Source organism: Aplidium turbinatum, chromosome 11 (genome assembly GCF_918807975.1).
Source record: "Aplidium turbinatum chromosome 11, kaAplTurb1.1, whole genome shotgun sequence".
NCBI lineage: Eukaryota > Metazoa > Chordata > Ascidiacea > Aplousobranchia > Polyclinidae > Aplidium > Aplidium turbinatum.
Genome location: NC_137482.1, coordinates 11,533,905 through 11,547,404, shown reverse-complemented (window position 1 = coordinate 11,547,404; position 13,500 = coordinate 11,533,905). Strand labels below are relative to the sequence as shown.

At 35.2% G+C, this 13,500-nt stretch overlaps 2 protein-coding genes across 2 annotated transcripts in view; both read right to left on the bottom strand.

Moving 5' to 3' along the window:
• LOC145779425 (cAMP and cAMP-inhibited cGMP 3',5'-cyclic phosphodiesterase 10A-like) overlaps positions 1 to 1,455 on the bottom strand; it is a 28,712-nt gene extending 27,257 nt beyond the window's left edge. The window contains exon 1 of the mRNA XM_082591012.1: positions 952 to 1,455. Within this exon, the coding sequence (XP_082447138.1) occupies positions 952 to 1,380 (429 nt within the window). The 5' untranslated portion in view covers positions 1,381 to 1,455. The remainder of the gene's footprint in view (positions 1 to 951) is intronic.
• A 1,397-nt stretch (positions 1,456 to 2,852) lies between these two features.
• LOC145780204 (bile acid-sensitive ion channel-like) lies at positions 2,853 to 12,395 on the bottom strand. The gene is made up of 9 exons (XM_082591909.1): positions 12,206 to 12,395; positions 11,387 to 11,522; positions 9,841 to 10,059; positions 8,816 to 9,026; positions 7,661 to 7,850; positions 5,622 to 5,761; positions 5,161 to 5,268; positions 4,601 to 4,739; positions 2,853 to 4,182 (listed from the first exon to the last, which is right to left on the bottom strand). Exons 1-9 carry the CDS (start codon positions 12,393 to 12,395, stop codon positions 3,986 to 3,988), a joined length of 1,530 nt encoding a protein of 509 aa, XP_082448035.1. The 3' UTR covers positions 2,853 to 3,985.
• Between the last annotated feature and the right edge of the window lie 1,105 nt (positions 12,396 to 13,500).

Here is a 13,500-nt window from a genome sequence, read left to right as displayed (position 1 = left end):
AGCTACTGTACTATACGAACTTTAAAAAAAACTTGATCATTTTTGCTTGCAACTCATCTATCATTTATAATACTATCGAAATTTTATTCACTGATGTTAATGTATTGTTGAAACTGTTCACGTCAATAAGTAGAGGTGCAGAGTTCCATTTCTCTAATGCCGACGTCTTGCTTATCCTCTTTATTATCAAGACCCACTAAAGCTTCACGGGCATTACTACAACTTTTTTGAACAAAAAAAAAGTATGGAAATAATATCTGTGATCGAGGTTTTGCGTCGTATAATTGTTATCAATAACAGAATTCACTGAAGTTATACTTGCTCGGCTGTTGCTAAATCATCTTTATACTATATATTAATATTTATATTAATCTTTATATTAAAGTTTCTGGCTGCCCCAGCTTTTTTTTTTTCTTTTCGGGTACGGTAATCTCTTTCCGCTCCTCGCTGCGCTCTTTTCATGTTAAATTGTGATCAATTAGAGTTTTATTATATTGCTACTCAAAACTTAAAAAGATGAATAAAAGTTAGATAACACTTAACAAAAAGATAACAAAGTATATGCACTTTCGTTGAGTGATTCTAGCTATACAGTCGTCAAATACGAAATCACAGAAAATAAAAATGAAAGTTTTGATTCTGTATCAACATATAGCCTACTGTAAGTTCCTTATGAGCAAAATGAACCGAGTCAAACATAAACATTAAGTAGCTAGTGAGGCCCTAAGTAAGCTAAGCTAAAAAAAACTCAAGTAGTAAACGAAAAAATTCAGCACGGAAAGGTTGTAGGCTACATGTAGGTTTATAGCAAAATAATAACAAGTTTACTTTAGTTTCAAACGTAAATTACGGTACAATAAAATGTAGCAATGCGGGGCCCTTGCTGTGGGGCAGCCGGTGCATTGCATCGGCTGCACAGGGATTAGTTACGACATTGATGTCAAAACTTACTTTGTTTTTTAGTTTTTTAGCAGATTTGGTGCAAGTTCCTTCGCCTTCAGAAGTTATTTTTTCTGCATTTGTGTCAAATTCTTGAGATTTGCTCGTAGAATCTAATTTCAATTTAGAGAACTTCTCTTGCCTTTCACGCGAAAAATTTAATGATTTCTTCTTTGCAAGCCATCTACCAAGTGTTTCCAGACAAATATGTTCTATTATATATTGTTCGAATTCTAAGGGATGTTGAAAAGAATAGTTTCCTATAGTAATCATGACTTCTTTTTTTGTCAAGCCAGCAAAACTCTGTAATTTGCTGGCTAGGTCTGGAATTGAGGAGGATTCACTTTTTTGTTGTGTTAGCCATACTTCAGAAAAAGAAAAATCTGGATTAGATCTCATTTGCCGGTTGCTCTGAATAAGTTTATTTGCTTCCATTTTCATCCAAATTTATTCCAGATTATAACTTTACATTAAACAAGACAAATATTTTACTGAGATTTTAAAATCTGTCCATTATTTTTTTAAATTTAATTTAGGTGCTTTCTGATTTATTTTTGAAACGTAAGACTGTGCTTTATGACGTATGTGTTGTTGTGTGTTAACAAAAATGTTAAAATTCTGTACAATAATTAATTTTGCATTGAAAACAAAAACTGCTTGGTTTACGAAGACTGGTATTAATTGAGTGATAAAGTGATTCTGATATCTTTAAACCTCAGTTGGCTTCTTGATGTTAGGAGAATTGCAGATTGTAAATTTTACTAAGATCCATGTACAATATTGTAGGATGCAACCAAACGAATAACGTCAGTACATAAAAATAATCAGGTTTGGAAACCAATAAAATTTATTTAAAACTTTTAATATTTTTTGTTGGTTACCAAACGTGATTGTTTTTATTTACTAAAATTAATTATCTGAGTTTAATTATTATTTATACTTCTCTGTATTGAGAATGGCGCATGACGTGGTAGACATACAGTCCAGAGATATCATATCTAGGGATATAGTGTCAAGATATCCTTGATACAGTCGTATCTATGGTCGTACACTACATTATTATACGAATGACACATAAGAAACTTTGATGAACTGATATTCGTGAAAATAATGCACAAAAAATCAAAGGCATAAATTTAGAACAGATTTTAACAGCTGAAGTTTGTAAATTATTCCATCAGCCACTAGGTACCGTTGAACGGAGAGCAGTCCTTAGAATGCGTTGCTCAATCGCACACCCCGAAAGTCGAACCAGTACCGCTTCATCTTGAAGTTTCTCCGTTTATGAAGTTAGAGGCTTAACCAACTGAATTATCGAGGCGGACATAAAGTATTATCAAATATTATTATCGGAAATGATTCATTACCAAAATTACACCGGGATATGCATAAACTAATTGTTTATAAGTGGTATCAAAAGAAATGACAAGTTTTTTAACTGGATTTGCAAAAATTTAAGATAAAAATGTGAAAACGAAAACTATATTTTTGTTTCTCTTCTGCATTTTGTGATTAGTTAGCCTATAGTTTTGCTTCACCCGTTTTTCTTTTCTTTTACATCTTGCGGGATCGATTTCGTGTCTATCATGTCGAATTGTGCTGTTCAGTTTCAGAAGTATTCTAACAAACAATACAACATTTAATAGAGGCCACCACACTGTCTCCAAGGTGGTAAGAGGCAGTCTGGCAGAGCCCTCGCCATTTGGACTGGCGAACAAGAATGTTTAAACGATAAATAAAAAGAAAAGAAAGAAAAAGATAGAAAGTCGATTGGGTCGGAGGACACATGATAAAGAAAGAATTACGCAAGAAAAATATGAGTTAGGCTACCGTAGGAGACAATGGAAATGAATAGTTAGAAAAAAAAGGAGACTAAACCAAAGGTGAAAGGAATGGATAAAAGAAAATTTGAGATTGGAGCAGGAAACAGCCTTAACAGAATACAGAAGAAAATGCAACTCCACCTAAAATACAAGTAACGTCTCAAGAGAAAATCGATCAACAGAAGACATAATTTATTCTTTTCGATACACGTTTGAAAAAATACAAGAACTTGAGGTAAAAAGTAAATAAACTTTAAGCTTATAAGAAATCAACCAGACAATGCATTGAAGCATACAGCGATAATACCCCAGCAAGAAACCAAGAGTTGTTTTACATTGGTCTGCAAGCGTTGCATCAACGTAAAAAGAGTCAACTTTGATGCTGGGAATTAACCGCTTCCCAAGAACCAGATCTTAAAATTAGCACGCACGAGCAAATCGGTTTCTGGAGCGATATAGGTTGATATCTGCACGTGAAGAAAAGTAGGTTTCGAAAAGCACAACGAGAAAACTTAACACAATTTGCGGAAACTGGATGAGATCTATTGAAGTCATCTCCCAACCAACTTTCGATTAAAAATTGGACAATATTGACGATAGGTTGCAATTCATTACACGCAAAAACAAAAAAACGTTTCCAAACTCATTATTATGTAGGCCTACAATCATTTTTACGCAAGACATAGTTTTATTGCGTTAAAACTCAAACTAATAGCTCATCAAAAATATTTTTGGCTCAATGTCTTTTGAAGGATTTTTGTAGGCTACGCCATAGTTTTATAACCTATTTTGGTGATTGTTTATTTAATGTACTGAAGCTACTGAGACTATGCAAATAAACTATTAATTTTAAAATTTACTTTTTGCAAAGTTAATCCATTCAAATTTCAAATGATTTCTATAACTGTTGTCAATTTGTGCAATTTCGGTTTAAAATACTTATCCTTTGGGACAAAAATAAACGCTGCTAATTCACTGGTAAAGTGGTATGCTTGTATATAATAATCTTAAAATTATAATTGTTCCCAGCATGACAGCGGCACTGCTGTGGAGACTAGCTTATAGGGTGATCATATTTCTAAATTGTCCAAAGTCTAGAGTGCAGAAACTATTCAAAAATCAAAATGTTTGTATTGAAATAAAACGTAGATCTCTTTAATAACTAATGAAGAAAAACGTTTTGGCACCACAAGGCTGATTTTTCAAACCACAGATCAGTCGGTTCAATAAACATCAACAACTTGTAGCTTTTTTCCCCAAGGGCTTTGACTTCTCACATCTTCCACTTTAGACTTCTTTTTGGTTTTCTTAATCTTTCTGTATGACCATTTAAGAGTTTTCCAAATTCTGTTGGCAAAATATTGAAAAAATTCCGCCAAAGTAAGGAAACTCATCCCAACCCAAAGGCCAAGCTGTCCACCTGAATATTATTACTGATTATGCTTATTGTAGCACATTATCTTTCATTTTTTTTTTTATGAAAAAATCTAAGAAATCGAAACTGTGGTAAATCTAAAATCTAATAAAACGTTTAAAGTAGGCATTGTTCTTAAGTCCATTATAGTCCACTATATCTTCACGTCCACCTCATTACAAACAACTTTTTGTCGTAATCTAATTTTTGTTGTTGGAGTATACATACTGTACAAATGGAATAACGCAGTCTGGTGAATCGGTCCCCAGGTAAGTTATGTGAGGGTAAAACGTAAGTTTGTATTATCATTATAAGGTAAAAATTCTACTAGTTATTCCAATTTTTTTTCTTTTAGCAAAGCAAGCTATATCTAGCTCTTGAAGGCCACGAAATTATTTGAACACACGTTCAGTAACCTACTCACCGATGTCACTGATGAGACCTCCTTCATCAACTTTCTTTGACTGCGTTTCCTTTGTATAAGCAATTTCAGGAAAAGTTACTTCCAACGCCAAGAGGTTTTCTTGAACATTAGTAAAGGAGGCTGGGAGTCCAATTACAGTCTGTTGATTCCAATTTCAGTTGAATTGGATCGTTTTTGTTATTTATAAAAACAAAGTTTTTTATTCATTTTTTTATACATAAAAAAAACTTTCATACATAAAATTTATTTCATCATTTGAGAATAGCATTTTTGTTGATTTAAGAATAAAATGTATTTTGTTGTTGCTGTATATAAACTATTTTATCAACTAAATACCGTTGAATGGAGAATTCTTAAGCTACTATCAAAAATAAATTCACCTAATCAATTTATTTTAGGGCCAAATCATGAACATTCAATTAATTATTATTTATCATACTGTCTATCGCCCTTTTTCAAATTGATCATCTTGGTGGTCTAATTAATCGCTAGACAACATAATTTTTTCTCATACTGAAAACCAATGTTGCTTCACTAGTTTATATTAAATTAGCTTTTACTTCAACATATCGAGTATTCGGATTGTTCGGAGCCGTTGCGTAAGAAGGAACGGAGCTGAACTCGGTGAAACTACAAGGAATTGTGCATCCGCAAACTTCGGGTGTTAACTGCACCAGAAAATAAAAACATAGGTTTAAGAATAATTGACCTGAGCTATATGCCTAAAATTATGTGCCAAAAGTTTAATAAAATAAATTTGAATTGCATGGATTGTAAATATCTTGGCAACAGTCAAAGATCAAACTCCAAAATGAAATTGATTTGCTTTGATGATGAGTCACAATCAAATCGGCAAACGACAACAATAGGTGATTTGTGGACATACAGTATTTTAGGAATAAATTGGTTGGTTTTGAATCTTTCTGTTTCAAAATCTATTTGCACGAAACACCTTTTTGTTTGAAAAACTCAACAGTAGCCTATATACTGATTTCAAATAACTTTTTCTCCGTTCTCTCACCGTGTTTTCTATTGCATTGAGGAATGGAGTGGAGCAATTTTCGACTTGTCGTGGTGTGCACTCTGTAGCATATCCCTCTGCCCAATATTGATTAAAAGATCTGCAGGCGCAGTTGGCTATTAACAGATCGGTATAACATTCTAGAAATAAGCTGAAATTAAAAATTTGTCTAAACTAACAATTTAAATGCGCTATCTTTGTTTAGAGCACTAATAAGCTCTGCACATTCCAATGCTAAAATTTAAAACACAGGCCAGCAGTTTTGAAAGCACAATCGTTTCGAAAATCTTGCAAAAATAGCCTACTCAAAATTTCATTTCAAATTAAATTTTTGAACGAAAAGCTTCATTTAGCTGCATTTTTGACTTGCTTGTAATGAAAAAAGTTTCGAGTCGACCAAAACACTCGTTTTGAATGGGCCGAATGGCCACATTGGGTCTAATGAAAAAATACCTAATTCTAAGGTACAGTGAGAACTGTTTTGTGCAGTGATAAACCAAAATTGTGCAGTGATATACTGGAAAATGCGCAGTGATAAAATAGGCGTTTTTTGGCCGAATAATACACAACGCATACAAAAGACAAAGCAGATTTCATAGATGTTGTCAATTTACTTTTTTTTTTTCACTCAACCAGTCATTGTAAAAAATAAATTTCGTTTGAAGTTGTCTGATCTATGATGTAATAATGTCCGTCTGGGCTTTTATCAGGTCATTAACGCAGTGTAGATGAATGTTCCCAGTGAGACATGAGACCACTTGGCACTTGCAGACAGTCGCTGGTTCGTCAAACTATGAGTTATTGAGTTATGCCACCGCTCTCTGAATATAGCACAACATTGCTATTTTGATGTGGATGGACGATAAATCGCAAAGGTAAAAATACGCCAAAAGCAGGGAAGCAAGAGTGGTTTGCAAAAGTTTTCCATGATAAAGGCGCGATTTCAGACGAAGAAAAACAATAAAATTCAACGCAAATTTTGAGAAGTTAATTTCCTCTTTCCTGGGTAAGGTAAATAAGCAATGTACATTAACATGAAATCGGTTTCTTGATAACTACGGTAACCTAGGCTATAGTTCACGTGCTGTAAACCTTTTTTGTGTTTTTCAAAGTTGTTCTTGATGTGACATCTCATCAAAAACGGTTTTAACTCAAGCACTCTGACAGGTTTAAAAAAACTTTAAATATTTTTTTAATTTTTTTTATCTGTTTTACTTACTTCACTTATCAAAATACAACGTGATTGGTTATCGCCTCTCTTCAATTTCACAAAAAAAAATTGAATTTTGCACTGTAGCCTAAATGAAACTGTAATGCATAGCAAGCGAAACCAAGAGCGAGGTCATCAGAAAAGCCGCTTTTGCGTATGTTTGCAATTTCATAGTTTTCATGCCAGCATATGGCATTATGTAACTGTTTTTAAGAAAATGTGCAATATTGTGTAATGATAAAAACTCCTTCGAATTAGGTATGAATAAAAACATTAAAAACAGAAAGCCTCTTACTCTGTATTTGTTTAATCTATGTATTTGTTAAAATAGGTCAATTTAATTGTCTATAGTTGAGTGAGCAATGTTTCCATTGTGTAGCTACAATTGCGGTATTTTTTACTTTTCAGCTGGCAGATTAAAATGTCTACTCCTTAAATTCACTACTAAAAACAAGCCTATCCAACGCGGTCGGTTGGGTTAATGAAATGTGTTGAAGCGAGCAAGAATATTTTACAAAACAAAGAAAAACTACATGTTTTTTTTAGGAGGGGAGCACGTGACCAAGGGCCTCTCCCTGGATCCGCTACTGGTCTGGCTTCGGGGCTGATGGACAATAGCCTACTTCCAACGGTTAGAAAAATGGTCATAAGTTACATGGTAACATATAGACAGCCAGTACAATACACGTCAACTGTAATATTTGAATGCTTCTAGTATTTAGTTGCCTCTAGTAGCCTACCTACAATGCAAGAACAAATTTAAGTAAAACACAGTAGCCTACACAGTGCACGTAAGCTATAGGCCAGGCCTACACTGAACAGTTCTTACCCATCATGCACGTAGTAATTGAGTAAACTTGGAAAAACTTGAGAGTTTTTTGAATTTCCGGATAGCATTGTCCCCAAGGTGCATACATTATTTCGGAATCTTTTCGAGAAATAACAGCAAACGATTTGTGGCCAACAGGTACACCTATACCATACCTATCAACATTGGGAGGTTCGTATTTTGAATGAACCTGTGAAAACCAGCATTGATTATGGCATGGGTTTGTAGCTTATGTATTACAAAACAATTGAACTACATTTATGTAGAGAACAGAAGTGTACGGAGTCAGGCTTTCTGGACTCCTACTCTAAACCGGTTCCGAAGTCTGCGACTCCAAATTCATTACTGCTCCAAATATCATGGGAATATTGACACCAAACTTCAATCTGACTCCAAACGCAAAATACAATTCACAATCCATATATTTTATAGCTCATTGCATACTACACTTATATCATCCCTATTACCCTCTGTCATGAAAAGAAAAGTATGTTTTTAAGTGAAAAAATGATTGCTTGGAAAATAAAACCATAGAAGTACACAAAAATAACAACTGCGCCAAGTAGCCTACCGCGTCAATATTTATATGTTAAAAGTATGTAGCCTACTGGCAAAAAATCAGACTTCGGCCCCAATCCAACATCAGTTTTCGCCAAGAATTTTAGATTTTGTCTTCACTCCGATTCCGCCTGAAGCCAAAACTATGGCTCACTCTAAAATTTCAGCTCCTGTATAGGCTACTCTGGTAGAGAGTCACTGAAGTACCGGTAGGTCTATTAACCGTTTGTCAAGTAAAACTTAACTTTAACCAGCGTCTTGTCATCATAACTGAATGTAGGTCAACTACCAACTCCTCTGCAAAGAATAAACCACCATGCTGCAGCTGTCAAACTTATGATGGTGACTGCCTGACTGGTTGTTGAGAAAACTTTTTTCTAAGGATTTTACGCAGGTTGCAGTAGGCTGTAGTTGAAATATCAACAAGTACGGGTTAATACCACTCCGGGCTAGAGTGGGCCTAGAAGTAGACCATGGAAAATTAAGGGAAAATGCTAATTTACCTATATTATATTTGTTTGATTCTTTGTTCTGCGGAAAAGATTCATTTTTTAGCATTAGGGCATCTCCACTTTAAATAGTTCACACTTACATTACCTGAAACATAATTCCCGCCTCGAGTTGTCCATAAATAGGTTCTTCTGTGTAGGCAGTATGCAATACGTTTAGTATCAATGATAAACCTTTTCCAAATCCTGCAACTGTTTGTTTTTCATGACTGGACGTGTTTGCGTTGAACGTATAACACTTGCCCATTCTTGTTATCACAGTTTTGAAATCTGACGCAAAGCACTGCCTTGATCCAAACCTGAAAGTTACATTACTTTCAAAATAGATGAAAATAATAAAAATTATTACACACGTAGTCATAGGCCTAACCTTAAAAACCGTTTTACGGTCTCCTGTCGAAGCGATGGAATTATCAGCAAAGCAATTTTGTAAGAAAGTAAAACAGCAATGTAGCCTAGTGTTTCAGCACCAAATAAAAAGATCATCGAAGTTTGTTCCTCTTTAAAATATGAAAACGTGCGCACATATTTATCAAGTGGGGATTGTCATTGCGAATGAGCACGTAAGTAATCGTGAATGGTTGCAACGATGTTATTCTTGTTCGTAAATCACTGGTTACGATTCATTCTTCGATACAACACTATTTAACCAATCTTTGTTTTGATCGATGGCCTATACATGGCGTTTTCAATTTTTCTCTTTACCCCAAGTAGGCCTTCTTTCAAAGTTATAAAACAATCAACCAAAACATCTAATAAGCTGACTCCAAATAAAGGGAAATATATTGCCTAACTCAAAAAAAAAATGACGATGTAAACTGTAAAGGGTATTAATATGAACATGATTTCAAACTTCAATGACTTTACAGTAGGTATATAGCAAGATCAGGGCAGTACTTTATAATATAAGGCACTTTTTTTTATAATATATGTGCTAATCTTTAGTGTAAACGCTTTGCCTGTTTGTTATAAATAAGTTCCTTGATCAAGGAGTGGTATTAGACAGGCATAAGGCAGGCTTCATATCAAGTAGGCTACACTTGGAAATCTTTACGTGGACTCTTGCGGGTTCACAAACCCCAGGTTGCGAACTTCTGGTAAACCCAAGCTTACCTGCAGTCAATCAATGTCTCTGGAGTTAACTGATAACCTTTCTCTTCTAAGTAGCCAGATATAGTAAAATTATCCACAAGATCAAACTGGTCAAAAGCGGTTAGTGGGGTTGATATTCCATTCGCGTTGGCAAAAGCTATAAACGAAGCGGACGTAATTCTGTTTAATAAATGGAATCCTGCAAGCTCGGCGGTGTTCGATAAATTGCTTGTAAAATATCTGCAATAACAAAAGTTTCACAGGTTGCATGCAATTAAAATATAAAAAGTGTTTTTTAATAAAGCTGTCGGAGCTAGAGTAATTGATGATACACGAACAGATAGCCATGAAACAAATATTAGAAAAAGGTATTTTATATGAAATTTAGAGTTTCTTCATCAATTTAAAATGTTAAAATGCTATTCAAATCTACAGTATATGCTCATACTGCAGATCGTTAAAGAATCTATTTTTTGAATGAGAAAGTATCACAGCCTAACAGCTTTATTGTAGAGGTAAAGGCTTTCAATATAATACTGGTAGCCCTTGACAATATAGGCTACAGTATTTTGAGTTCATTAATCCAATCGTGTATCACATGTTTCTTCTTTATTTCAAAGAGCTGAGTCAGTAGCCTAAATTAAAATAGACTATGCAAATATATTCCGACAAGGATGTAACGCTACAAATAATCTTTGTATAGGAAAGCTATTTACCACCCAAAAAAATTATTTAGGTTGCATGATATTATCTAGAATGCAGATAACCTTCTCATTTTATAAACACATACAAAAGCCAGAATGTGTGCCAGCATTCATATAACGTTCTGTTTTTCAGAACGAGTTTTGGAAAAAAGGTAAATTATTCCAATATGTTACCGTATTTCAAAGTAATAAGCTAAGTCTAAAAGTTTTTTTCAGTGGCTGTCAAAAAGGAATATAACGAATAAATAAAGTGGAGTATTATTTTATTTGTCGGGGCGTGGCGGTCTTTGTCCAGTGAGCCTCGAGGCCGAGAGTCGATCTAATGTAGGCTGTTGATCACCCTAGGTTGGTGGTATGCTGTATTCCCTTACCCATGCCTGACTTCACTGAAACAGGATCAGTTTTTGGTATCATCATCAAAGGTAGGCATTTGTTGAATATGCGATGGTACAATCGTTGATGACACGGCCTGTGTTATGTTCCTTTACATCAAACTCGCGGGAAGAATACGCGGTTAAATGGAAAAGCCCATTGGTGTGTGGTAGGCTAAACCGGAAAAATTCGATTCCCGTGGAAATGTAGCCTACAGTAGATCGATGAGGTGGATGCACAATTGCACAGTAGGCTTTTTGAAAAAAGTTAAGTGGAAGTGATAAGCAGAAGGAAATATACCTTTCTACAAAGCCACACATTACGTGGGAAAAATCATGATTATTCATCACGAACTTATTTATTAAAACTGTGCGACATTAAAGTCTTGAAATTAAGAAATATCTTTGCCGTCATACTTTTTGCAAGACGTAGTTTAGAATATTTCCTAAACGGACCAGTATTATGCACGTCCAACATAGCCTAGCGCCTACCTGTTGTAGTTGCAAAAAGTAACTGCCGGGAAATCAATTTCATTTGTGAACTCTCGAGATACTTCTGTGCTTGTAGCATACTCAAAGTAATTAAACACGCGTGTGTAGACTTGAAAAATCATTCCCCCTGTAAAGCCTAAAACCAAACACACAAAGTTTTGTTTCAACACTAGTTTTGATTGATTTGGGTAGCCTAGTCTTTGTCCTCGTGCTGAGAAAAGCACCTTGGAAGCTTGATTGATCCTGCCAAGCTTTGAGCCACTGAAATGGGGTTGTCAGTAAATTATTTCATTTACTAGATGCCTGTGAATGGAGAGCTGTTCCAGAAATAAGTTGCTTTTGCACACACCATGAGGATCGAACTAGCGCCACTTAATCTTGGTGTTTTTTTGTTCGCATTGTCGATAGCATACCCAACTGAGCTATCGGACAGACAAACTTACTTAAACACTTAGGTACCGTAGTTGATATTTAGTCAATATTTCTCTCGATAACTGATAAAAATTTTGGAAAGCTGGCACCTGGCAAACAAAGACAAACTCATCTGAAACAAATTAACGACAAGGCAGGAACAATCATTCACACAGGTCATTCACAATAGGTCTAGGTCTAATTGTATATATGTAGCCTCATCCTACTTAGTCTAATTATTCATCAGAGGCGTCGATGCTTGGCTCAGGCAAGGCAATTAAAGAAGAAGTTTATTAACACTTTGAACGACAACTAATTGACACAGCCTTTCTAACGGTACGGTATCTTGAAACACAAAGAGGTACTATGAGAACCTGTTGGCTATAGGCCTACGTAAGATTTTTTTACCCAGAACAAGAAGAATCCACAATATTCGTTGAAACTCATTGACACTGTTGCACCAATAAGAAATTCCATGACAGCTTGTTCTTTCAATGAATTCCTTTTCAAGTTTGCACCCAGATGAATTAGACTGCTCATTATCAGTATCTTTTTCTGTGGCAAAGCAGCAAGACAAACAAGCTTCTTCCTGCTTCATTTTTCAACGTCTTTTCTTTTTACTTTTTAACAGCTCTAAAACCTACATCAGAGCTAATTCCTCCAAGCTAAACAGTAAGTTGATAAGAAAAACATTTTTTTTAGCAAGATTAATTTGTTTTAAGCTACTGTGATTTTGCATTTTCGTAAGCAAATTTATCTTTGTACAATATCTTGAATACTCTTTTTGATAGGCCTATATTGGCATCATCAATTTGCCAGGTTAAACCAGTGGTTTTCAAACTCTTCCAGCTTGTGGCGCACTAAAACAACAAAACCAAATTTGCGGTACACTTACAGTACCGTAGCCTACTACAAAACAAATTTGCTATAAAAATATTATTCTGCCAATTTTAATGCGATGGGTGTGTGCCTGTTCATTGGTTGGGTGCCTGTCTGCAAGGCAGTGGCTAGTAGTTAAATAGCCTACCATAGCATTATCAGTAGCCTACTGTAATATAATGGATGGTCTGCATTCAAGTCTCGCATGCCTGCCAGGGTTACATTCCTGGGGGAGGGGCTCGGGGGGCTCAGACCCCCAAAATATGAAAAAGCTTGATGTAGGGGGGGGGCTCCGAGGGGGCTCGTTTAAGCTTCGACTTTTAAGCTCTTCTGGCTGAACAACAACTTATCAACTCAACAAGTAACACTTTAACAGCTTTCTCACAATAAAACTGCAAAAATGCACGAACATAAGTTGGTAGCAATCGCCGTTTTCCGTGATTAGGTCCCGTATAGTTAACTTAATTCTATCATGCAATCTACATGGATAGTAAATCAAACTTTTTGCAAATGGGTCAATAAAAAACGACATAAAATTTTTGTGGCTCTTTTGATATTCTAGATGTCTGCATGTGACATCGTGGTATCAATGCTCTTGTGGAATATTTTCCCAGCATTGTATAAACACTTCACAACCCTCGCAGAAAAGAAGAATATTAAAAAAACAGATCGGGCCATGTCCAGAGCCTCAGAGGTCTCTGCATCAAAATGACCACCAAGGAATTCGTAGAAGATCTGGCGCTTTTAAAAGATTGTCTTCGGTAATTATTGCTTTTGTCAGAAACTCGCCTGACTGAGAATATCAACTTCGTAGTAGTTAATCG